The sequence below is a fragment of the Dermacentor variabilis genome, unplaced genomic scaffold (assembly GCF_050947875.1).
Source record: "Dermacentor variabilis isolate Ectoservices unplaced genomic scaffold, ASM5094787v1 scaffold_13, whole genome shotgun sequence".
Lineage (NCBI taxonomy): Eukaryota > Metazoa > Arthropoda > Arachnida > Ixodida > Ixodidae > Dermacentor > Dermacentor variabilis.
Window position 1 is genome coordinate 46,729,546 of NW_027460291.1, and position 26,784 is coordinate 46,756,329.

Sequence of the window (26,784 nt, forward strand, 5' to 3'; positions counted from 1 at the left end):
CAATGTACGCCCTGGAATACCAAAGGCTACTCATTTTCCTATGTCTGCAGAAGTCTTAGGTCGATTAATCGGCATCAAGATGCGCACCGTGTTCCAACAACAAATCATAATTCATCATAAGTCAACGTTGGATGTTAGTTATGTAACTCAACGTTACATAACTCAATGTAATTGTAATAGCATGTAATTGTCTAATTGTCTAACAGCAGCAATGGAGCACCAGGCAACACTTTCATCGCATCTCCAGCAAGCAGAAAAACTGCAAAAGAATGGCGCCCATTACAAAACGGACAAGACCAGTAAGCGCTTCAGAATCTGCACTGGGCCTAGTTTTACAACCTTAAAGATAGTGTGGCACGAATGCTATTATTATGGTGCTGATATTCACTACATGCAAAATAGCTTGTCCTCTTACCAGCCCTGCAAGACACAATGTATGTTTACACTCTCTACATCTCCTGCGGCTTTGCTCTTGTTTCCCTCAACCAACAGTCTTCTCTCTGGTGCTGCGTCACTTCGCTTTATAGTGTTCCTTTGGTATAGTATCGTCTTCCCTTCTGTGCCAAAGCAATTATGTTGGTGCTCATGTGATCAAGTGTGCGCTAGGAAAAGCGAGCGCGCGTATCCTCCTCACGCTCAGCCGTCGGATGCGCATGGCTGTCCGTGCGCCTAAGTGAATACGCGGCCCGCTCGCCGTGTTTTGGAGGTAATCTTCGACAGGCGAGCCGAGATGGCTGGTGACTTCAGGCGCGCTGTCTTCCAACGCCCCTTGCGCGGGGGTGGGTTAATGCGTCAAGTCACACTCAAGAGCAGAAGCTTTAGCATGGCGCCAACTTCAGCGAACAAATATTCACACATTATCCTAGTTCACGCCATGCACCCCGCTCTTTACTCGTGTAAATGCCCTCACTGTGGCGACTACACATCCCTCTACCACAATACATGATAACGTCCAATCCCACCATTGAACTGTGGGAGGCTGTGCTGTCCAGCTAGGACTCGTGGGACCACTAGCAGCAGATGGTGTTGTGGGCCTGGGAGGCAGAAAAGCCGCAGGATCTCTGGACTGAGGGTCCCTCCCAGGGGCAAGTAGGAAGACCTGAAGGCTTGCGTTTCTTCTTTTTTTTATCTTCAACAACGTTACTTCCTCCTTTTGCTCCGCCTTCCTCGCGCCTACTGTTGGAGGTCACGTATTCTAGGTTTCGGAGGTGCGGTAAAGCAGGCGGCAGCACAAAGCGTTCGCGCCCCGTTGGCGGCACTGTTCATCATGCCAGCGTAGCGACAGCGAGTGCTCGAGATCATCCAGTGAGGCCTGTTCATGTTTGTCTGTGCGCGCATGACAACGCAGTTGGTAAATATTAAGTGTATATTTTTACTGCAATGTATACGGCCGATAAAACTACGAACCTTACATCGTGTAATTGTCTAATACTTCGCTGTCGCTCTAAAGGCTTCGTCTTTCAGGAAGAAACTGCGACACTCTTTTTTTCGTTCAAAAATAAAAGATTTTTACCCTGCTCAGCACAGGTAACTTAAGCTATCTTAACGGCGCAACATTTGGATATGAAAGTAGAGAGGTTTCTTTTGTTTAATTATGACGTAATCTGTTTGTTCGCCTATGTGGTCTGATACACCGGGATTCGCGATGTCCATGCACACTGCTATGCCCAATGCTCGCTATGGGCTGGGTAGAAATGTAGGGCATGTAAGATGTTGTCACTGGCTAGTTTAATTATATATTAGAAACAACAGAAAAGAGAAGGACGAATTACTGCGCTGAGTATTTGCATCTAGTATGGAACTCGGTGAGCCCCCCTTATTATACTGATATGTGTTATAGCGAAGCTGTCTGTGGCTAGGAACCGAGGATTTATTCGTGGCGTAACGTTGACAGAAATCAATTAACATCTATGCCTCATACGCCAAAATGCAATGGCTCATACCCCCGTAAGACAGAGGCTACAAGAACTCAGTAAAGCGAAGCGAACAGCGCATTTATTCTTTAGAATCACGTGCACAACTTCTCTAGAATTTGTCAAATAACGTGAAGCCTTCGATCGCCTCCACGACCGCTGCACCCGTTCACTGCTGCCGCCATACGGCAAGGCCGGCGTGAAGTTGAGCTCGCCGAAGACTTCTGCAAAGTACTTGTGAGTACCTCTAGCAGTTTACCAACGCAAGCACGAGTCGCTTTTCCACCATCTAGTAATCACCTTTCAGATGCGCCTTTCACTATGCACGAGATTGACGCTGCGATATCTGCTTCCCACCGGTCATCTAGTCCAGGACCAGATGGAATCACATACTCCGCGATTAGTCATTTTGGTGTGGAAGCTCGAAAAATTCTCTTGTGGCTCTACAACTCTACGTGGGAACCCGCCGTGGTTGCTCAGTGGCTATGGTGTTGGGCTGCTGAGCACGTGGTCGCGGGATCGAATCCCGGCCATGGCGGCCGCATTTCGGTGGAGGCAAATGCGAAAACACCCGTGTACTTAGATTTAGGTGCACGTTAAAGAACCCCAGGTGGTCAAAATTTGCGGAGTCCTCCACTACGGCGTGCCCCATAATCAGAAAGTGGTTTTGGCACGCAAAACCCATAATTTTTTTAACTCTACGTGGGACTCAGTCTCGGTGCCTGACAACTGGAAGCGCAGACGCCTTGCGGCTCTGCTGAAACCCGCGAAATGCCCTCATGATCTTTCACATTATCAGCCGATAGCCTTGGAAAGCTGTGTTGGTAAAGTGATGGAGCGGACGGCACCGAGCAGACTGCAATGGTTACTCGATAAAAGTGGTAGATTTCCTCATTTTATCGACAAATTCCGGAGAGGCCAATCGTCTATTGACGATGTGATCGACATGTTATCTTCTGTCCAACAGGAGAAAAGACTCTGTCGTCTGGTATGTGAACTATTTCTGGACATTAGAAGTGCCTGCGACAACGTCTTGCACCATTCGATTCTTCGGGCACTTGAATATATCGGCGTTAGTGGCCGGATGAATGCATGACAGTATAGTTATCTTAGCGGCGACACCATTTCCATGTCCACTGTGGATGGCGAGATTGATAGATATGACGTTCGTAGGGGTATTCCGTAGGGTGGCGTCCTTAGTCCAATATTGTTCAATGTTATACTGGTGGGCCTTGCCGACGAACTACCTGACACAGCGCATATCAGCACGTACACGGATGACATTTGTATCTGGTCATTTGGGGTCACACGTCTACTTCTGCATGCAAGGGTTCAACGTATGGCTATCATCATGAGGAATTGAACCGTAAAGGCCTGCATGTCTCAGCAGCTAAGTGTGAAATGTTGGTATTCAGGGGCAAATCAAAATCACAAATCTCATCGTTGTCGACCGAACGGCGCTTCCTTTAGCCACCCACCATAGATTTCTTGCTGTGATAATAGACCGCAATCTTTCTTGAACAAAACATGTTAAAAATTTTTATTATGGGGTTTTACGTGCCAAAACCACTTTCTGATTATGAGGCACGCCGTAGTGCAGGACTCCAGAAATTTCGACCACCTGGGGTTCTTTAACGTGCACCTAAATCTAAGTACACGGGTGTTTTCGCATTTCGCCCCCATCGAAAAACATGTTACTGAGCCTAAGGGCTAAGCGTATAAACTCCATACACGTTCTTCGTTTAATATCTGGACTGAAATGGAGCCCTTCTGAACAAAGTTTGGTCAAAGTGTACCAGGTACTTTTTGTGGGCTACATACGCTACAGCTTGCCTGTGCTATCTAGCATGGGGCCATCATGCATGCGCACGCAGCAGAACCTTCAGGCACAAGCATTCTGGATATACCTTGGTTTACGACGCTGCACGTCAACAAAGGGCCCAATAGCGGAAGCGCGGGCTTGCCTAATCGACGTGTACGGTCGTGTGAACCTGTGCGAACCTGTCTTCGTCTGCTGACCAGAAACTCACGCCATCCTCTGTAATCACTTCCAAGGACAACCTTGAGTGTACTTTTTCTAAAGCAACTGCATGTCACGCAAGCTTAATACCTGCAAGGTATCAGGCCACCAACATCCCCAAGACACCTCCCTGGCCATTACCAAGACCACTAGTGAGGCTTCAAATACCTGTAATTAAGAATAAATTCTACGTTTCTACCATTGGCTTGAAGCAGCTAACCCTGTGCCACATATTTACATTATATGGTGGGAGTGTACAAGTATATACCGATGGTTCGGTCATGCCATCTGCCACAACGGCAACACTTGTTATCCTGCAACTTGGCATAACTCGGCTATTTGAATTGGATCACGAATCGACATCTACGGATGCGGAACTAGGCGGCAACAGAAGACGCTGTCTGCTTTATGAGAACGCAGACACCTAATACATGGACGGTGTTCTGTCGTGCCAAATCAGTGTTACAGGCGTTAAGATGATTTTTAAAGAAAGGACCGTATTACCTGCTCGTGCTAGTAATTACCGAACTTCACAGGGCCAAACGAGGTGACCACTTGATCACTTTTCAATAGGTGCCTGGTCATTGTGCTCTTATTGGCAAAGAACTTTCTCACAGTGAGGCAAGATTGGTGCTCTATTCCTCTGATGAAGTACGGATTGCCTACTCGCGACCTGACACCAACTCAATGATCAAAGCGCTCATGAAGGACCTTACAAAGACATACAGAGCCCACGCTGACAACATCCACAGACACCTATATATGATCAACCCAGAAGGTAAATTCTGTTTGCCCCCGAAGGTTACGCGAAGCAAAGCATCATTGCTACGCAATATTCGGCTGGGCGTTGCTTTCACCGGCCGCTACGCACACGTCATCAGCCAGTGGAACCGCCCTGATTGGAAACAATGCGGACGCCTGAAACGCTGGAACACGTATTGTGCGATTTCCCAGCACGCATGCTGGAGCGAAGGACGTTAGGTAATTTCCTAGCCAATGTTTTCAGGCAACCACTGTCGAAGGAAGCTATCTCGGCCCATAGCCTGACACTGCAACTTCAATACCGACGGCTAAAGCGCTGTTGAAGTTTTTGCGTGACACAGAACTAGACCAGCGGCTCTAGTAGGGCCATCGTCTAACGTACATAATCACTCACCAATTCTCTTATCATCATCATCATCATCTATCCTAGTACTTTCATCCCCGTTCCCTCTGCCCCAGTGCAGAGTAGCAGGCTACAGAGTGCACTAGCTCACGTCGACCTGTCTGTCTTTCCTATCATTCAAATCTATCTACATCTAACACATAGAACATACAGAACAGCATATGTTTCAATAAAGAACAAGCTGAACATAAGCATCCGAACCATATATTTGATGATAAGCCGCTCCTGCGCCTACATACAATGCGAAGCACGTAGCGCTCCTCGCAAACGTTACACGGTAACGATTACTGTTGCGCAAGCTGCCGTGGCGATGGCAGCTTGACTACAGCATATAAACCAGGGGGTGATGTAACTACACTTTCGTACTTCAACGAAAAAGTCGCCCATTAAATGAGTTCTGTTGTGATAGTGCTATGGGAAGGTCACGTATACCGCTGTCTCCTAATGAGCCGCGTGAACGCGAGTCGCGGCGAATTTCTCTTCTCTCTGGTCCACTCTTCGTAGGTGCACGAAGTAACGGCGCAAGCCAAGTCGCAGGCTGGCGAAAAGCCTTCGGCTAACAATTAGGGAAAATATATGTGAATGTCGGTACGTGAATAATTTCAACCATTGTCGCAATAGGTGCTCGTTATAGGTGTTTACAGCTTCGCTGTCGAACCACCTTCACAGCGTGGATTAGAGACCTTTTTTTCGTACAGGAAACTTTCGCCTTTTTCGCTCTTGTACCTAGTCTTCTTCGTGACATTGCCGCCGCACTACCATCTCTGCCTCTCCCCCTATCCTATTCGCCTCTCTGCAGTGACTACTGCCCCCATAGCAACTTCAGAACCTCAGGCGGCCATCTTCTCTCGCTCGCCTATATATCCTCGTGGGTGACTTCGGTGACTGCAACATCCACTGGAGCAAAATCTGGCAAGACAGCCTTCATGTGCCTACAGCAGGGTGGTTATCAAAATATGGGAATTACTAGTTATAATCATAGGTCGGCAGTGTTGGAGAATACTCGCTCACACTAGCTGACCATAATTTTTCCAGGCCCCGCTCACACTCACGTTCACGCTCACCTCCACTCACACTCGCAAGCGCCCACTGACGCTTGCACTCACCTCCACTCCCTCTCACTGGCACTCACTCGCACTCGCACTTGCGTCCATTCACACTCACTAGCACTCACTTGCACTCGCACTCACCTCCACTCACACTCACTAGCACTAACTCACACTCTCACTCACCTCCACTCACACTCACTGGCACTCACTCGAACTCGAACTCACCTCCCCTCATATTCACTGGTACTCACTCGCACTCACATCCACTCACACTCACTGGCACTAACTCGCACTTACGCCTTTTAAATGAGTGCGAGGAAATGTGAGTGAGTGCACTCATGAGTGAATGTGCTACCCTCTGGCTCTCGCAATTCGTGTATATTAAGACCGAAGCTTCCAGTGCAGCACCTATTACATCTGGAGTGCGAGAAGGCTGCGTTTTGGACCGGGTTTTATTTTTGATATACATAAACGATTTGTCTTCCCGATTACATGATAAGATCCGTCTATTCGCTGACGATTGTTTTTGTACCACGAAATTAATTGCAATGATGATCATCATATTTCAAAATTCTACCTTTTCTTGGTGTCAGGAGTGGCAGATGACTCTAAATGCCCAAAGTAATGCTAACAAAAAGTAGAAAGAAAGAGATATCTGATTTTGCCTAAATTATTAATGACGCACCTCTCACTAGTGTATTTCACGGTAAATATTTAGGTATCACTGTAACACGCGCTCTCCGATGGGAAATCCATGTTGACAACATAACCTCAAGTACAAATCAATGTATATGCTGAGCACCAAAGCAACTCATCTTTCTGAGAAAACGCCTTCGTCTTGCGCGAGCAGATACAAATCTGCTGGCCTAGAAAATGCTTGTTCGACCATTGGTGGAGTACGCATGTATTGTTTTAATTACGTGCACAAAAGAAATCACAAGAGAGGGTGCAGAGGAAGGCAATGAGGTATAATAGATACAACTTAACGGATTTATCGAGTGAATTATTAAAAAGAGCCGGTTTATTAACACTACAAAGTAGCGCAAAACTAGCACGACCAAGGTTCTTGTTTCAATTTATTCGTGGTGACAAACCGATTAACACATCCGTACGAGATTCTTTGAATCGTTCTAGGTCAACACGCCACAAGCACTCTAGAACACATAATGAATACCCCTTTAACTCAAATTCATTCAAATATTCATATTTCCTTAAAACAATTAGGGAACGGAATGAACTCAGTCGTTTCAATACTACCGCTTTATATTTAAGTAAATTCATTATTTCGAGCGCCCGCCAACTTCAATAGCGTTCGCTCGGAGCTTGTCACTCGTTGATCATCGAGGAGCAAACGGCACGGCGACGAGACAACGTAAAACAAACTGGTTTATTATATCGCTACGGGCGAGCGAACATCGAACAACGGAGCACCGTAGTGTATGCCAGCCATAGGTCGGCAGTGTGAGAGAATGCTCACTCACACTCACTCACCTTAACTTTTCCAGGCCCCACACTGACTCATGTTCACGCTCGCCTCCACTAACACTCACAAGTGCCCACTCACGCTGGCACTCACCTCCACTCACACTCACTGGCACTCACTCGCACTGGCACTCACGCCTTTGAAATGAGTGCGAGTGAGTGTGAGTGAGTGCACTCATGAGTGAGTGCGCCGACCTATGGTTATAATATCCCTCAATTGTGCAGTTCTCCATTTCCCGCGTCTGCGGTGTTTTTCATGCCAACTTTTCTGAGTTTAATGGTTTTTTAAAATGCGCGAGGAAGACAGGATGTGAACAGAAACATAGTCGCACACACAAAGTCCTGTATACCTCGCGCGGTCTAAAATATTTTGCGGAATCGATGAACCGTCTATCCAAAACAACATGTTCGCTTCAGTATAATTCAAGACCCTTACTCTGTATTGATCCTTTTCTCCGTCACCGGTCATGTTGTCCGTTTTCAGAAGGAGAAATGAATTCGTTACTTACAAAATATGTGGTAGTGGCGGTAGCTTACGACCCACTGTCAGCTATAATTAGCCACCAATATTTATTGGTTGGTGGTCTTAATGACCGAAAACCGCGAATGGGCTATAAGAGACACCTTAGTATTTCTACTAACTGCGGCCCCTGCGGTGTTGAAGTGAATAGGGAGTGATCAACAGAAAGGATGTACACAAATTTTCAAGTGGGATGTATTTGAAGAAAACTGAATCGACATATTCATTTTCGTCATAAAACGCTGAACCACTCTAAAGAATCATTGCGATGCTAGTAGAGGAGACAGCTGAACGTCCGAGTATATTTAGACAGCCGCAAACTGCTTTCTGAAAGAAAACGCTGCCCAAAAATAAGAAAGTCAAAGCACCTCCAATAATCGTTCCCGCGCTGCGCTGTACCGGGTCATTGAAGTGTTAGCCAGCGACTCGGCCGCCACGGTGTAGAAGAGCCCACATAGTACACATACTGACATACGGAAACACGAAAAATATTCCGCAGGTATATAGCCGACGCCGTACAGCTCGAATTGTAGAGCATCGCATGGGTTATGTAGATTGCTGTAGGCTATGACCGCTGGCAACTTTTCGTCCACACTTACTTCCCTTTTGCTTATTACTTCTACATTTCCATTAAAAGCCACAGCTTTTTATCTCATGTGCTTTCTATGTCTTCATTTTCTGTTGTTTGATATGGTTGTGACTCCACAGAACATGTTATTTTACACAAGGTTCAATTTTGGTTGCATTTTGTGCTCTAGATTTGCAAGCTCTTTTTTCGTCATAAGTCCTTAAATTATATCAGTATGAACGCAGATAGCACTCTACGAACTTGCACTAGCACTCTACACGTATTCGAGAATATTAACAATACGTATTCATGTGATATGGCATATGTCGGTGCCACGAAATGTCTCCAGAAGTTACAGTCTGACTCAACTGGAAAAGGAAACGAGGGAGGAGGGGAGTAAGGGTTTTCTTGAACATGGTGTGCGGACGCTGAGAGCACATGCACATAGGTTTTTTGATGCGGCTCAAGGCTAAAAAAATTGCGGCAGAACTGTTTTCACAATAACGATCGATGGTTATGCGATTACCATTCGAGCACTGCAGCGATACACAATGTTTCTGAAGCCAAGTTCATTTAAAATCTGCACTTTGTTGCCATTCTGAGACTTCCGTTGGTTCGGCAAAATGTGACATAATCTGGTATGTCCCCATGTTACTACTGCACTCGCTTGCCAAGGTGACCCATGAGCATGGCGGCATGACGACAACTGTGTGGCGTCGACGCACTGACGACAATGGAATGGCGAAGAAGCAATAACGTCGATGGAACAACAAAGGCTCTATGACGACAGCGGCAAGACGACAATAAGATGAAGGTTGTTAAATGATGACAATGGTATAACAACGACAGTGTGACGACAACGACACATGGGGGCACTGGGATTACGACGAGCGTACGACGACGGTATGACGACAACCTGCTGATGAAGCTCGAATGATGACGATGGTATGACCAAGAGGGCATGGCGAAGAAGGTTATGCCCACGGATGCATGATAGCGACTCTCTGAAAGCAACTCAATCACGATGAAGGCATGGCAACGGCGGTGCAGTCACGATTGAATGACGACATAAATAAGATAGAATGATGAAGAATGAAGCAGGTCGATGGAACGACGAAGTGCTGTGATGACAACGGAATGGCAACAATGGGATGACGTTACTCAAGTGACGACGCAGGGAAAACCACAGCATGACGATGACGACATGACAACGGTATGACGACGAGTGTGTGACGACGATGTCATAACGGCGATTGCAGGAACAGGTCGGATGTCGAAGTTAGAACGACGACGACACGGCGTCACGACAATGCTATGACAACAAATACATGGCGACGACTGTATGACGACGGCGCAATGACTACGCAATGACTACGATTGCATGACAACGATATAAGGACAATAAGATGACGGGGACCTTATGACGACCATTGCATGATGACTCGGGTATGGCAAGGATGGCGAGACGACGATGGCATGGCGCGAGTCGGATCATAAAGCTAGATGACGACAACGGCATGACCATGATGGCATGATGATGACGGTATGAGAGCGAAAGCATGGCAGCGAGTGCCTGACAGTGACTGCCTGACAACGATGCAATGACGATGATGGCATAACCATGGCGGAATAATCACGGTTGTGTAACGATAGTATAATTACTATAGAATGACGAAGAAGCACTGACGTCGACAGAAAGACAAATGCAGCATGAAGACGATGGCATAACGGCCTTAGGCTGACAAGTGACGACAATGCTAAGACGACATAGTGGCGACGACGACACGACGACGACTGCGTGAGCTGGAGGGCATGACAACGGCTTGACGGAGTTAAAGTAACAACAATGTAACGATCACGGTGTGTCATGACGATTGTTGGAAACCAATGCATGACGACGACTGTATGAAGAAGATAGAATGACGACGATTGCACGACAACGGTATGATAATCGGATGAAGACGAGGGTGTATGACGTCGATGGCGTAACGACGACTGGATCACGAAGCCTGCATGACGACGATGAGGTGACGACGACGACATGACCACAGGCAATTGACGAAGCTGGAATTACGAGTATTCAACGACGACGATGACATCATGACGACAGGCAAGTACCTAGTGGCTCCAGCGATTAGATAGATAGATAGATAGATAGATAGATAGATAGATAGATAGATAGATAGATAGATAGATAGATAGATAGATAGATAGATAGATAGATAGATAGATAGATAGATAGATAGGCACGATAAGCCTCTCGGCGTACGTGGATGACACATGCTCTTTGATGAACTTGAAGGGCTTATCCCATCCCGTTCAATTAGGATTAGTGCACCTATATGAACAAAGAAGATGGTTCGTACCCACTTCACTTTACGAGATTGCCTCCGCGAAAGATGTACGACTCGCGATCTGGCATGGGGCAAATATTTGCTCGCTATGATGAAGTGGAATTGAGTCAATATCTTGAAATCCTTAGACTATGCAATTCGAGAAACTAGTAGTGATATTTTAGCTTACCGGCCTTATTGCATGCGAATACCAATAACTGCGCGTTTTGTGTGCTTAAGTTTTCGCGTTGTCAGCTTCGTTGCCAACAGCATCGCCCACAGCGATCTTCATAGAAAACACGTGCGTACGGGATGTTTAGCATTTCTGCTACATGGAATCCCCCTTACGCACTTGAAAATGCACGCAAATGCACCAAGAGAGAACGGATCTGCGATAGGTAAGGTTCCATATTTATATATTGCGCATTGGCATCGTTGATTTGTCATATGTCCTCGCTAGTAATTACGTACCTCTGGTTGAAGCTTCGTATACTGAAGGCAGCGCTCAAGCGACACAGTCATTTGCAGCACGTTGAACAGCACCACGCACAGAGACATCAGTGACAGAGGTACCTGGAAGGAACAGGAAAATGTGCTCAAGCTGGTCGATATGAAGCTTTCATGCATTTCACTCTATTCATCCACATCTTTTCGCTTTATTAGGAAGAAGCTTCACCTCGTGCCATAACTGATGAGCACTTGAAGTGGTGAAACAATCAAACGGACAAACTAAAGCAAATAAAACAAGCTCTCAAATTATTTTAATGAATATATCAGAACTTATCAAAGTGTAAAGTGAAATTACTTTCATTAATGGGCAGAACTTGTCACCATTGATAATTTCGCTAAAATGGACCACCACAGAAAAATTGAAATAATTATTGAAAAATCAAATTTACAAACCCAGTTACAAAACAAAAGCAGACGCCGCATTTCCGAGAACCTAATCTCTTGAGGCAACTAAACCAGACATATTTTAATACCGTACGCGGATTTACAAGATGAAACTAATTTGACCACACGACTTTTGGAATATTCGCGTTACCGAGATATTGATCTCGATTTATGTCTAAACTCACACGGTAATTCTCATGCCGTTAAAACGTCTGATGACGTGCAGTTTACAGAATTCGGAAAATTCCTTCCATACAGTGTGGCCGAGTTTCAATGGTATTTCATCTGAATTTATGAAAAAACCCTTCGGCAATCGTTAAAACTTTATGTCAACAATAAATGAAATGCTTCCAATGGTGATTGGAATTTTGTCTTTTTTCATTAAATGCGCAGAGTTCTATGAAGGAGGAGACTCACCATTCACGTGTGCACGGCTAAAGAGAGTATGCCTAATTTTTTTTTTTAAATACGGAAGAACCAAGACCGGTGCTATCCCAGAATTCACTCAGCATGCTTTGGCAGGCGGATATTTGTGGCCCTGCACTCTAAAAAAAATTACAATAAAAGGGGCCAGAAAGGTAGTAACAGGTGTAGTTAATAAATTTATCACCCAATACTACCACTTTACTAGCTGTTTACTGCCTTCGATAATACAGGTTTATGGAAGATGTTCCCTTTACTAAGCAGTTACTAGGTTTGACAGACTAGTTAGTAAAACCTAATACCACTGTCACCTGGTCAATTATGCTGTGTAGTGGTGGTCTTAATGCGATGTTTAGATAAACAATTTTTCTATCATTATGTTTTATAAATACTTATGCGCTGCCATGCAAAAAAGTGGTAAGGCATGCAGACAGGACACAAGAGTAGAAAAGTGCACAACGCGAATGCCGGTCAGGTTGTCCACTTCTCTACTCTTGTGTCCTGTCTGCACGCCTCACCCCCTTAACCCTTCCCCCTGCGCAGGGTAGCCAACCGGAACTACCTCTGGTTAACCTCCCAGCCTTTCTCTGCATTATTTTTTTCTCTCTCTTTTGCATAATGAATCCTTACCAACTAGCTCAGCCTTCTGTCGTTCTAAGCTTATGTGCTGCGTTGTGGAACACATATATACAGGCTGAACGTTATCAAAATATAGATTAAAACCGCGTTTTATTTAGGATATCAATCTTAAATAACCTGTGCTTATGAAGGTTATACGTACATAGTCTGATAAGGTCATCGTGAGAAAATTGTCGCATATAGCATCGCGACCGTTTATTGTGCGTTGTGTTGTTCTCCTTTGTGGGTCGTTAATTTATTTACAGTGCAGTTTATTACATGAAACCATATGTTCCTTTCATGACCCTCGCGTGACAGTATTTGATGGTGTTATAAACATTTGTAAACTGTGTGACAATACGGTACTCGCTTTTTTTTTCACGTGCCTGTTTATAGCACACATAATTAAGAGAAGCAATCTAATTAGTTCTTGGTAATGGGAGCGGCAAACGGTTTTTTTGTAAGCATAAAGACCCCACTATATTAATTGGAATATACCACTATACCGGCGCCATTAGTATCTATGGTTCGTAAAGTGAGTACCTGTGCTAGTCGTACGCACAACTTTCTTTGGGTAATAAATGCAACAATTGGCGCCGTTACCGTTGCTAACTGCCCTTACTAAAATCATAGTTACCTTCGTGACAAGCAGTTACTATAGCTTTCGTTTAGTAACTGATCCGACCTTTTTTTTTTCTAAGAGTGTGTATTGCACGATGTATTATGCGTGGTGTTCCTTTTATCCCTGTGTCTAACCCGAATGCGGGAGCCAAGCTGCTGCACTTCAAGCACCTCTTCCTGAAGGACCAGTTTGGAACCCCATGCCGCGTCTGCGACCGCCGCTAAGCGCAGACGCCGCGACCAGAGACGCAGCGTTCCAAACGACAGCGTCTGCGTCTTCAACCACAGGTGGAGCATCTCAACAACAGGATCTCAAAACGTAAGCTTTCACAGCAGAATACCGCGAATACTCTCTCCGTGTCATGAGTACCACCGTGCGGTTTTACAGGGAAGCTGTATACCTCTACCATGCAAGGAAATTTTGGTGTCGTTGGCGTGGTAAGCAAAAAAAAAAAACTCTCAATACGTAGGCCGATCCTAGAAATAGTGCATTACCGGCTCGATCCGCGGTGGAGCTGAAGCAGGCCATAAGCACTCCCATACGTGGGCCGATCCCGAAGATAGTGCAATGCCGGGCCGACTCGTGGCGGACTCTCCAACAAACTCTCCTACGCACCTACTACTTTCAGGTAAAAGATAGTAGCAACTTAATAACAAATATAACAAACTTAAAAGAGAATACACCCACATATCAGACGCGCAGCCATGAAAAATGGCTCATACCTTTTTGGAGAACGAATCACGGCCATCAAATGGTCGCACATACCTTGCCACGGCTACCAAATTCTTATCTAGAAGCCGGCATTGACATCCATGCCTTGACACCATCGGAGATCATCTGTCTGGTGAAAACTACGATTTAAATCACCATGGTTCTGTAAAGCCACGTGTATTCACACTGAAAGAAATGTAATTACTCTAATTGATGTAAACTACAGTTATTTGTTTTCATTTCTGAAAGTTTTCTTTGCCACCGGTCCGCCAATACGTAAAGGGTGCCACGGACCACTCAAGTTGCCAATAAGCAGCTTTTACCTTGGGCCCCTCCATTTGCTTGTAAATGGGCCCAAATAAAATAAAATGAAATGAAATGAGGTGAAGCAGACGTTAAGCACTTCCCATACGTGGGCCGATACCGAAGACGCTGCGATGCCGGGCCGACCCGGGGCAGTGGTGAAGCTAGCCTTAAGCACTCTCCATAAGTGGGCCGATCCCGAAGATAATGCAATGCCGGGCCGACCAGCGGCGGAGGTAAGGGGCCCACATACACAGCTTCGCTGGTCTTCCTTCATCACAGAGTGGAAGAGCACTGAGATTTTTAATCGCTCTGTTGTGCTGCACGATCTTCGGGATCGACAAACGAAACTGGTTAGATATTCACAAGAAATCGCGGTCAGTTCCTAAAGTAAGCTAAACGCTATAAACGAAAGAAAGACAACGTTTGTAGTCAAGCTACGTAAAAAACTGCAGGTGAAATAGTAGCAGCCTCATTGTTCTAGGCTTCACTGGCTACGCATCCGAATTGTGAAACAGTGAAAGGGAAGTAAGGGACTTTATTATTTCAATTCCAAGCAATTTTCCCTTATTCCAGGTAAGTTGCGGTAGGTAGGTTACTGTCTCGCCTAGTTTCCGGTCTCTTCAAAAATAAAGAAAAACCTGTGACGAATGGCGGGTTCGAATCCCTGCCTTTTATCAAATCAGCCTGATGCTCTCACCATTCGGCCACGGTTGCGACAGCCCAATTGCTTTTTGAGCCATCTCAACAGAGCAATCAATTTGGCAATCAACATTAATTCGATCAACAACAGCAATCAACGTTAATTGTTATTGTGCTATGTACAGTACACACTAACGGGTAGCGTCTTCGTTCCCATTCATTGTCTATCTTCTCCTCGCTAGTTTGCACTGTACATAACGCAATAACAGTGCATGAGGCATCTGAATCTCACGTGCCACGTGGCAGTTTCGCATTATTCAGTCGTGATAACCAGCGCTTTGAGATGCTGTTAGACTGCACCACCTTCAGGCTCGGTCCGCATGCCCCAGTAATTTACTTATGGCACCTGGCACTACGTAGAAGTTGTGCGACATTCTACCGACTTCATGATCGCCCAAGGTCAAAGAGGTTTAACACTTATTCACTGGAGTGCGAATGCCATCGTTGTTTTAACATAAGTTACATAAAATGAATATAAATATCAAAGTTTACGTACCAAAACCATGATCACGTCGTAGTGGGGGACACATGACTAATTTTTACTACCTAGGGTTCGTTAACGTGCCCGAAATGGACGTGACACGGGCGTTTTCGCCCACATCGAAATGCAGCCGCCACGGCCGGGGTTTGATCCCGCGACCTCGTGCTTAGCAGCGCAACACCATAGCCGCTATTCTACCGCGGTGGAGGACGAGAACATAGGTACGTACAACTGTACATCACTGACTCGCCAATGACGTTACAATCTATGTTTATCTCGCTTACGCCCCTCCAGTGCGCAAGAACTGACATGTGGCAAATTGGTGTCGAACAGCTGGAGTAGAGATCCCGCCATCGCCAAGATCATCGTCTCCGTTGTCGCTGTCTTGCTGTTGTCACACGCACACGCTTGCGTCACAAATACAACTGTTCGCCGTAAACAAGCTTGATGGTATACGTGGTAATGGGTTGTGGAAATTCACACGTTACTGGATAGCTAGCCAAAAAGCTTCCTGCAAATAGCTTCGCACAATAATGATTCCAACAGTGCGTGGGATCTGCATATTTCTTTTTCATTTTTCGTTAATGCTGGGCCAGTATGGTGAAGCGCTCAAACATGTCGCTGATGAATATTGTCATTTTATGCATTGATTTACTTGCTGATCTATTATGTTTCTAATTATGAAAAATTTGTTTCTTACTGTATAGGATACACAGATGGAATAATTGAGTTACTATCTGCCCCAATTTTTCTGCAACAACCAATTTATAGCAGGAGAGAAGAATCCGTCTTCATCTCCAATCCTCAGCTGGTGAAAACACAACACACTTCTCGTTTGAACTAACGTAATAGTGCATTTCGACGTGACCCACTGACTCACTGGCGAAAAAGCAACGCTGCTGTACAGCATCAGAACCGACTCCGCATACACCCCGGCTTGGTTTTTCAAGAATGAACGATGCGCTTCTCCCCTCTGTGCCATCGGCGACATCGAACATTTCATTTGTCTATCCAGAAAGAAAAGCGATGGTAGACAGACTGCAATGGAATGGTCTTTCGCCCAGGACCTTCGAAGCAATTGTTTTCTTCGGAGGGCCAAGAGAGTGTGACGACTGCCAATCGCCTTTATGCGAGACACTGGGCTCTTCGACATTTGCTTACATACATAGTGACCCTCACAGGACGCTAAGGCGGAACAATTGTCGGCTATGTATGCCAGGCTAACCTGACCTGCGGCATCACCACCCCCAAAAGACATTTTCCTCGTGAACCATCGTGACGTTGGACACATTATCAGCGGAAGCAACCAGCCAATAGCAAAATGCATTTACTAGTGAAAACGCCTGCTAATTCAGCCCCTAAATAACATACGGAGCAGGCGGAGCTGAGAGCCAACCCTAGGCTGCTGGGATCCGGCCCGTTGGGGCCCGGGAACAAGACGTTCACCAGCAGCGTGCACATCACAACCACGAAACCCCCTGTGGCTGTCAGCGTGCGTATGAAACGGAACGTGATGCTGAAGCACAGGTAGCCACGCATCGCGTCGTCCACGAGGCGGAAGCAGTGTCGCCGGAACCACTCAGTCGCGCCGTATGCTCGCACGCTGCTCAGGGCGTCCACTGTCTCGGTTGTGTGTTGCAGAAGCCGGGACATGGACAGGCTCTCGTAGTAGCGAGCGCTGTGAGAAACCTTGACAGCCATATTCTGGAAAAGAAATTGGCGGTCACTTGCCGCTCTGCTGTTTCTCCTGTAGCAAGAGAAACCACAATTTAGGTTTCTACGATGTATACATTCATCGCAAATATGCACCCCCCCCCCCTGAACTGAACCACCAGCTCCGATGAAGAGTTCTGATGTGTGCTAGTTGATATATATACAGGGTGTCCCAGCTAACTATAGCCAGAGTTTAAAAATATGCCAATGCCACGCAGCTGGACAGACCCCACGGTAATTTCCTTTGCCACAATTTGGATCTACTTAAATTATGTTTTTCATTACGCCTTAAAAGATAACTAGTCATAATTGAACAATCAACTTCTCAAATATTATAATTAGATAAAAAATGTGAATGAGAAAACTGTAGAGCGACATGAAAACTCCCGATATAGCGCTGCTCAATACATGCTGCATAAAAGTGTTTTTCTGAGCGTGAAGGAAGCCCGCAAACGCATGCAAAATTGCCGCGCGACTAGGCGCTGAGGCACTTGGCGTTTATTTGCGGGTTTCGCTCAAAATCGCAAAACAATTTTATGTAGCACGTTTTGATCAACAGAAAGCTGTATTGGAAGTTTTTCATGTTGCTGAATTTTCTCATTGGCATTTTTCATCCAATTATCATACTTGAAAATTTGATTAATTAGGACCGTCTACCTAATTAGCTGGAAAGAAAAAATAATTTGAGTATCCCGAAGCGACGGCGAACAACATTACCTTGGTTCTCGCTAGCTACTTTTCATTCGCCTATTTTTAAACTCTGGCTAGATTAGCTGAGACACCCTGCATGCCTTACACCGGGCTCTCTAGTGGCTACCACAAAAAAGTTCATTCACATCGGTTGCAATGTTCACAACGAAAAGCGTGGTTTGGCAAAATTTATTTGTATAAAAAATTTGCGGGTATTACGTACAATTGTTGCCTATAATAATTAAAACTCATCTTGGTGTCGTTTGCGACGGTCTCCCTCAAAATTTTTTATTCCGCAACAAAGGACTGATGGCGCAATATTTCATGGCTACCGCATAAACACGGTGTTCATTGTAGCAGTGACCCATGGCTTCCCAGTTCCTTTGCAGTAGAATAACAGTAGGATGTCAACAATGGTAAGTAATGCCCGCAAATGGGGTATGAAGGTATGAGGCCAATCTAAATTTTTTTTTCAGAAGACCAAAAATACAGAGTATTAGTCCATCTTACGCAGCATGTTTCGTATAAAAATCTGTCATAAAACATTACAACCTTTTTCTTTTTATTTACGAATACTTAACAAAAGTCGGTCGCATGCCCACCTGTTAAATCACCCTAAAGAAAAATTTCTGGCAGTCACGTAGTAGGAACTTTGATCTGTGGAATAAATGAAAAACTAAACCGACCTGAAGAACCCTGGAGCATAATAATGAAACAATACTATGGTTTTCTGTTTAGGTATGCCCTGTTGTAAAATGTGGCTATATAAAGTGTGTTTCAGCGAACACTTAAAAAAATTTAAAGGTTGCTTGTGGCAGGTAGCACAATTCTAGTTCATGAGGCGGACTACTCGAAGCGCCGGACACTAATTGCAGAAAAAATAGAAAAGCATATTGGGCCCATTAACAGGAATTCACTAATTAAGTTTTAACTAATGACATTATGGCCCATATTGCGATTTCCAAATTCTAGCCGGGGAATTCGCAAGGCGGATCCACTTGAAACGTATTCTCAGGATGACACCAGTTTCGAGTTAATAATTCCTGAACTTTGCAGAGAAATGCACTGGCGTTTCAGTTGCTTTTGTGTTTGAATGTATAAAACGACATTTTGTTAAGAAAGTAACTGGAACGCAAATGCATTTCCCGCCTAATTTCGGGAATTAATATCTTCAAACTAGTTTCATCCTGAGAATTCGTTCCAAGTGGATCCGCCTTGCGAACTCGACGACCAGAATTTCTAAACTCCAATATGGCTCATAGGTTAATTAGCGAAAAGATTATTTAGTGGATTACGTATTTAATTTTTTTTGCAAGCAGTTTCCGCCGATTCGAGTAGACCACCTCATGAACTAGAATTGCAGTAACTGCCACAGGCAACAACAGACAACAGGTATTCGGTGGAGAACCCTGTATATCAAAAGTACTCGTAGGGTTTCATTGTTGTGATTCTTTCAAGGTCAACTAGAGAAGAAATGTTACACACAGTGTAATTTTAAAATATTTATTAGAAAACAAGTTATGTTTGTGGGTCTACAAAAGAGCTTAAACAAACGCGGTACTGAGAAGGTCACCACAACGATTTACAACACCTGCAGCGCTCACAAAAACATTGATAGCACGCCTCCTCCTGATTCTCGTTTTCTTTTTGCCCAATTTCACCCACGTGGCACCTCGTCTTAGCCTTTTCTAGTTTGTTTTGAACCATCAGTATGGAAACAGGAAAGCGGCCAGTGATTTGTAAGCCAAGCTTCGATTCTGTAAAGGTGAGGTTCTATTACAACTTGCTCCAGCGTATAAAGTATGCGTCTACTTTTTAGTATTGTTTAAAATATACAGAGCATTATATAAAGCAAACTTGAGTCGAAATGCTTATATAGGTGTCTTTGGTATCCCTTTTCTAATTTGTACAATTTCATCACTCATTTAGGGCAGGAGAACATTTGACGGAATGTCAAGACACGATTGTTTCTTTCCACAGCTTCACTTTAACATAGTGCAGGATCCTTGCTCATTACGTTACCAAGTTACAGTGAACTTCCCGAAGCACTCCCGCTACCGAATTTGTTAAGCACTGCAGTGTTTGTGTACTGGCTCCCGTCAAACGTGCGGTTCCTGCATCTTCGCACTCCGTACTTAACCATAATCTAGCTCCTAGAATAACTGATAACTGAAACGCATAATAAATGGCAAATCAAGGCAATACGGTGTTACTTCAACGCGCAGAAACCCTGAAACAACATAAACACGTTGCAATCATAGTGCGTGCCCCATGCGAGAGCTTATCTCCGATGGCAACACGTGCAAATGATTTTAAGCCTTTATTTCTTGCTTGAAGCTAATACCAACATTTAATAAGCAAAACAAAAATGCCACATGATTTTTGCATGTTGCGTTAGATGCAGGAATCCAATTTTGCTGGAATATATTCTCCAATAAATCACACATAAACTAAAGCAAAAAAATAAGTCAACGTTATTGGCAAAAAAAAAATGGTTTTGAAGTAGGCTTCATACGTTATACTAGTTTTCATGCAAAATGGTACCTGTGTACAAAATTCAGCGGAGGTCAGCCATGAGATTAGCAAGAGGAGACATTTATACTGGACCTAGTTAGTGATGCTACACTCAGTATGCACAGTGTTCCAACTACCATGCACAAAATTAAAAAAAGAGCAATTGCGTTACTCGAAGAAAATCTAGTCTTCTAAATTCTTTCCAGTACAGTGGAGTAGCTGCCAGTAATTATTTAGTTGCTGAGATTTATAAGGTAATTGTAGCTAATTATCTGACTCTAGAAGTACTCTCCCAATCATAAAAGTTTCAATAGGCATCTGTAGGCACAGCCAAGGGTCATCTAACTGCGGTATTTTCAGCAACGTATGAAATTCGTACTAATTTTTTTCCGACTGATAAATAAACCCCACTAAATATGAAAAATACTACGTGACTGCGCTCCCACAGCATCATAAAGCAGCGCCCTCGAACAGGCTCCCTCTGCGTTAGCCAGAATGCTCTAGAGCGTCGCCGGTTTTTGGCCAGCCAGAAAATTTCGCCTTTCGCCTGTCGCACGATTGTCCGCGCGGCTACTTTCTGCCGGGACAGCGGGATTGCGCAACAACATGGCAGCAGCCAGTCCGACCGCTTCGATCTGAATTCGCTCTTACAACTTGCTCTGTGCCGTGACAGCAAAATATGAATAGTAAAATCAGCCATCGCGTCATCTCATCTCAAGCTGAAGTCGTAGTGGCGGCATGATCTTGTCGTTAATATTCCAATTAATTGTTTGCTTTCACGCTGTGAGACCTCAGACGCCACCGAGAGCCGCGAAAGTGTTTTGAGTTTTCCTCACTATATGGCGCAATGCTATTTCACGTAAAGCGCAGGAAAGACGCAAGCACCCACCAAGAGAATATGAATATAAAGGGGAAGCGGAATGCAGAAATAACCAAACATAGAGCAATGTGGGGCCGTAATAAGTATGAGGTGGTGTGTGAAATCTGGGAAGGAGTAATGGTACCAGCGCTGACGTTCTGAAATGCCATTCTGTGCTTGAAATCGGATACCAGTTACCCAGCATCGGTAGGCCGCTTGGCTTTGGGAGCCCACTATAAAACCACAAATGAGGCAGTGCAAGGTGACATGGTTCGGGGTTGTTTTGATGTCAGCGAAGCACAGAGCAAAGTTAATTTTGAAGAAAGACTCAGGATCATGGATGAAAATAAATACGCAGCTAAAGTGCACAAGTGTCTGTACTTGAAGGGTGTCGACAGAGGATGGAGGAAAACGTCTAGAATGTTGTCAACCAAGTACAGAGTTAATTGACACTGTAAGTAGACAACCAGGAGCCATCAGAAAGAAAGTGAGAGAAACAGAGTCAGTTAATTAGATGGAAAGAATGGAAACAAACGAGCTCCATGGAGGTTTACAAGAATGAGAAGAAAGAAACTAGCAGGGAAATCTGTAGGATGACACAAAGGGCAGTGCCTTGCTTCTTGATGCTCAAGCCGGTTGCTAAAAACAAATACATACCGGAGCAAATATTGTATACAAGATGAGGAATCTATGATGCAGCGAAAATGCGCTCACAACTCAGCACATCCCAATGAAATATGAAGGGATTCACCCAGCTAGAACCGTAGGCAATAAACACCTTCCAGAAACGCTTGGGTTTAAAGTGGACGGAAGCGTCAACTGGTCAGCAGTCAAGATAAGCAAGAGACGTTTAGAGTATTGGCGGGAAAAAAAAGCAGGCATGAGATTGCTACGACCCGATCTCTCACAGTAATAGTTACTGGTACAAGGTAGGTATTGAAGTGAAAAAATGATTAAGAAAGATCTGTCAAAATGTTAGATAAAAAAACCTCTATACCATACCTGAATAAATGAAGCAGGCTGGGTAACTATTTGCCACGACCCGGTTTCAGAGGGGAAACCACTAAATTATTGTAATCATCTCGCGGTCTGGCACCATGGAACGGATTTCAAGTGGAAATGACAGCCTAATAAAGATAACTTTAGTACAACTTGGATAAAACTCGGCACCTGGTACGTTTGCTATTTCTTTACGTGCGCACGACTGTGCTTATTCGAACTGGAATGTAAATTTTCATTAGTTTGATTTTTACAGCAAAGCTGTCTATATCTAGGATCTGGCAGATCGCGCTCGGGCGTAGACGAACAATTTTTTCATACGTGGGCCGATCCGAATAACAGTGCAATGTTGGTCCGGCCACCCGCGGCGGAGCTGCAGTTCGCCATTAAGGGGCCCAAATACACAGCTTCGCTGGTCCTCCTTCTTATTGGAGTGGAAGGGCGCTGAGTCTTTACAGTTTTTTTACGATGTCACGTGTATGTAGTTGTTGCATGCCGCGAGCCGTCAACGCAATAGGGTCTGCCTGTCGCGTCGCGGTGCGGAGCAACCATATGGACGCGAGATCGCGAAAGCAAGTATCGACAAATTTAGTCTGTTGTCCGAATAAATTCAATCGTGCGCCCGTAAATATATCACAAGCGTACGACCAGGCGAATGTTTTAACCACGGTGCATTAGAAGCAGCTGTAATATGCAGTCATCGCCGGTGATAATCCCTTCAATGCCATCAGTGTGAAATGGCGTGGCGCCATCTGGTCAGCAAAATTTTCGCGACTCTCGGTGGCATCGCAGGCCTAACAGCGTCAAAACAAACGATTGATCTCAATAACAATTACCACACAATGCTTTGGCCTAAGCTTGAGAGGAAATGGAGCGATGGCTAATTTTCCACTTATGTTTTGTTGTCACGGCAGAGAGCAAGTTAGATGAGCGAATTCCGACTGAAGCGGGCGGACCAGGGCGGTCTAGTTGCTGCCATATTGTTGCAAAATCACGCTATCACCAGTGAAACTCGCCGCAAGCAATACCGGGCCACAGGCGAAATTTTCTGGCTGGCCAAAAACCGGCGATGCGACAAGCGACAACGACGGATCGCCCTCTGCGACAGCAAAACCTGTCGCTGGTCGGCGTCGCTCGCAAATCACGTTCATGTGGTTAGGCCTTAAAGCAATGCAGCACCAAGACGACACTATGCAAGCGGCCACCCAGCAAATCAGCATTTCTGTGGACGCCGCGGTCGATAAGCGGCTAGGCCGCGGATTCGATCGCAACTGCGACGGTTGCGAAAACACTCGTGTATACATGGATTTAGGTTCTCGTTAGAGTAACAAAGGGGGTCAAAATTAATTCGGAGTCCCCCACTAAAGCGTGCTTCATCATGTGCATATAGTGTTTTCGGCTCGTAAAGCACCATAATTTATAAAAAGTTTAACGCTTCTCTCACGATGCGAGGGAACGTGTGAATCAGTGAAAGCGCTAGCCGTCTCGCCGGCTATGAAAAACGGCGCGCAACAATGCCTCAAGTAAACCCGCCTCGCTGAGTGTTCGTGTGCTACGCAGACAAATACAAGTGGCGCACGCAAGGTCACATTTAACGTGAAGTGGCCCGCTCTTGTATTGAACTGCTCGCTGTAGAAGTTGAGCATTCGCCGTCAACATCACCGCCAATTATTGTCAATCAACGCAAACATCTCAGAAAGTTTCGCTTAGGTTCATCCTCAGAGTGCGTGTGATCCGAATGATATAATTGCGTGGTGATTATCGATGGTCACACTTACAGGAGCGTGGCATTATTGCAAAAAAAAAAAAAAACGTTTCATCAGACAATCAACAAAAGAAAAAAAATATGAGCAGTGCTTGCCATGTCCATTGTCAACGCCAGCAGAAAGACAAATTTTTGGAAAAAAAAAAGTTGCCTATATGGTATAAACGGCGCCAACGCATTGTTTAGCATGCCGCTACTGCACTCTAGATTGTGTTTAAATCGCATTACTAAGTGTCAAGCCTTATGTTCACAGACATACAGGCACGGCCACCCCCCATACAAACTCGTACACACCCTCAGAAACCACACAAACCAGCACACTCACACACACACACACACACACACACACACACACACACACACACACACACACACACACACACACGCACGCACGCACGCACGTAGGTACGAACCTATACCCACGCAGGTGCACACACACGCGGACAAAAAATGTAAGAACATATTGCGGCACTTGCATTTTAGTGGAGGCTCAAGACTGACGTATATATACACCGCGGCGTCTTTATGTCCCCCACGGCCAATGATAAATACCAAGAACAAATGCTTACCATTCCAAAAGCGATGAAAGCTGTCATGACCACCGCGACAACTACAAGTACCGGTGACTGTGTTCCGATCACAGCAGCCTTGGAGAGTGTGACGAGTGTACTCTGAACACTTTGCTGGCCGCTCAGGAACGCTCGCACGTCCACGTACTCCAAGTCGGTGGAGAACCGGTTCAGTATGCGACCTCTGGGTGACTCGTCGAAGAAAGATACTGGACTATGAAGCACGCGTCTCAGCATGTCGTCGTGCAGGCATCGTGACACTTCCTTCGCCGAGAGCACCAGGAGCATGCTTCCCACTATTCGGGAACCCACTGCAAGTGATCGATTTCCGGATAACATGAGGAAAGAAAAAATTCCCGCCATATGACAAAGTAAGGACGTGAAGTAACACAATTTTCATGATGGTCACTCACGTACCACAAAGAGACGACATTCTGCAATGCCGCCTGGTACGTCGGCTTTTGCATATTGTGCTTAATATGGCAAATCATGAAACCTTTGTTGCCGCTGAGGGACGCACGGCGCCATGTAGTTTACCCATGGATAACGTGTTAATCATATTTGTGTTTCCGTAATAATACTATGGTTGTACCAGAAATCAGGTACCGATAAAGTATGTGGCACTCCAAACACCTAAACCGGTCTCACCCAGATACCTCCGACTCTTGTTCTTTGCATGCGCAGTGGCTTGCATTGAGTGTACAGCCACCATAAGCGTTAATGTTATCACGCGAGTGTCAACCGCAAGGCACTCGTAGCACTAAGGGGCACTCCTGAAGTGAACAGACCAGCAGGTGGCCCTCGAACTGGAAATTTCTTTGAATGCCTGTGGATACTGTCTCCGTCTGCCGCTACAAGGCAAATTTTGGGGAGGCTGTACAATCTTCCTAACGGGCCCGCACGAATATAGCCATGCGTGCCTCCTATGTCTTCAATGTTCACATGCTAAACATCTGGGGGGTGCGTGAAATTAAATGCGTGATCGGCGCTCTGTCAGGCTTTCTGTGCCTTTACGCCGATCCCCTAGGCAACTATGTATACTGGTTGTCTGAAATAAATGAATAATAAAGTATACGGTTGGCAAAAGGGTTAAGTCACATTGACGTCTTAGACAAACGATAGGAAATGTTTGCAGTAGCGATAAGTTAAAATTTAAGTAAAGAAAGCAACGACGTGAACCGTGTCATAACTTCAGCCGCGCTATGTCGGTCATAAAGTACTGCAAATGAGAGATCCCACTGGTCAGTAAGATAGAGAAGTATGAATGCATATACAATTTTGTGTTTGAGCAAATATTCCCGTCATGGCCTTCACACTGCAGTGATTGATTCCCATATACTGCATGTTTTTTAGCTGCACTCAAATTTTAAAATTAGGGTAATGTAAATGAGTAACATTACTGACAAAATACAAATGTCCAGATTGGCAAACTCAAATAAACAACTAATTTGCTCGAATATATGTGAAATTATTAAGTTGCGTCAACTAACGTTTTAATCATTGATCATAATTGGTTAAAGCAAATGAGCTCTTTGGAGTCTGTCCATCGCCCACTGTCGGCGCGTTAGAGACGCCAAGGCGAAACATGAAACATTTTATATACCAAACCCTGGCGCCGGCCCCAAGGTGTCGCATTCTCAGCCTTCGATATTTCGACTTGGTGCCCAACACCACTCCCACGGCACACAACGCAACGCGAGCCGTCGGTTGAAGAAACAATGAATGTTGGTCGGCTTCAAGCGACAGTGTCAGAAGTGAAACGCACTAAATGACAGCACCATGAAGGTAAAAAGCAGGCCAAACTTACACATGCTACCACATCTCATTCAAGTGTAACAAGATGGAACGACAGAAAGCTGAGCTAGTTGGTA

General features: G+C 45.1%; 1 protein-coding gene across 1 annotated transcript in view; it reads right to left on the reverse strand.

Annotated features, from left to right (window-relative positions):
- The window catches only part of LOC142566662 (ATP-binding cassette sub-family C member 2-like), a 104,797-nt gene that overhangs the window by 39,541 nt on the left and 38,472 nt on the right, over window positions 1–26,784 (reverse strand). Inside the window, exons 7-9 of the mRNA XM_075677494.1 lie at window positions 24,914–25,224; window positions 17,176–17,508; window positions 11,522–11,623 (exon numbers count right to left, since the gene is read on the reverse strand). Coding sequence (XP_075533609.1) covers window positions 11,522–11,623; window positions 17,176–17,508; window positions 24,914–25,224 — 746 coding nt within the window. The remainder of the gene's footprint in view (window positions 1–11,521; window positions 11,624–17,175; window positions 17,509–24,913; window positions 25,225–26,784) is intronic.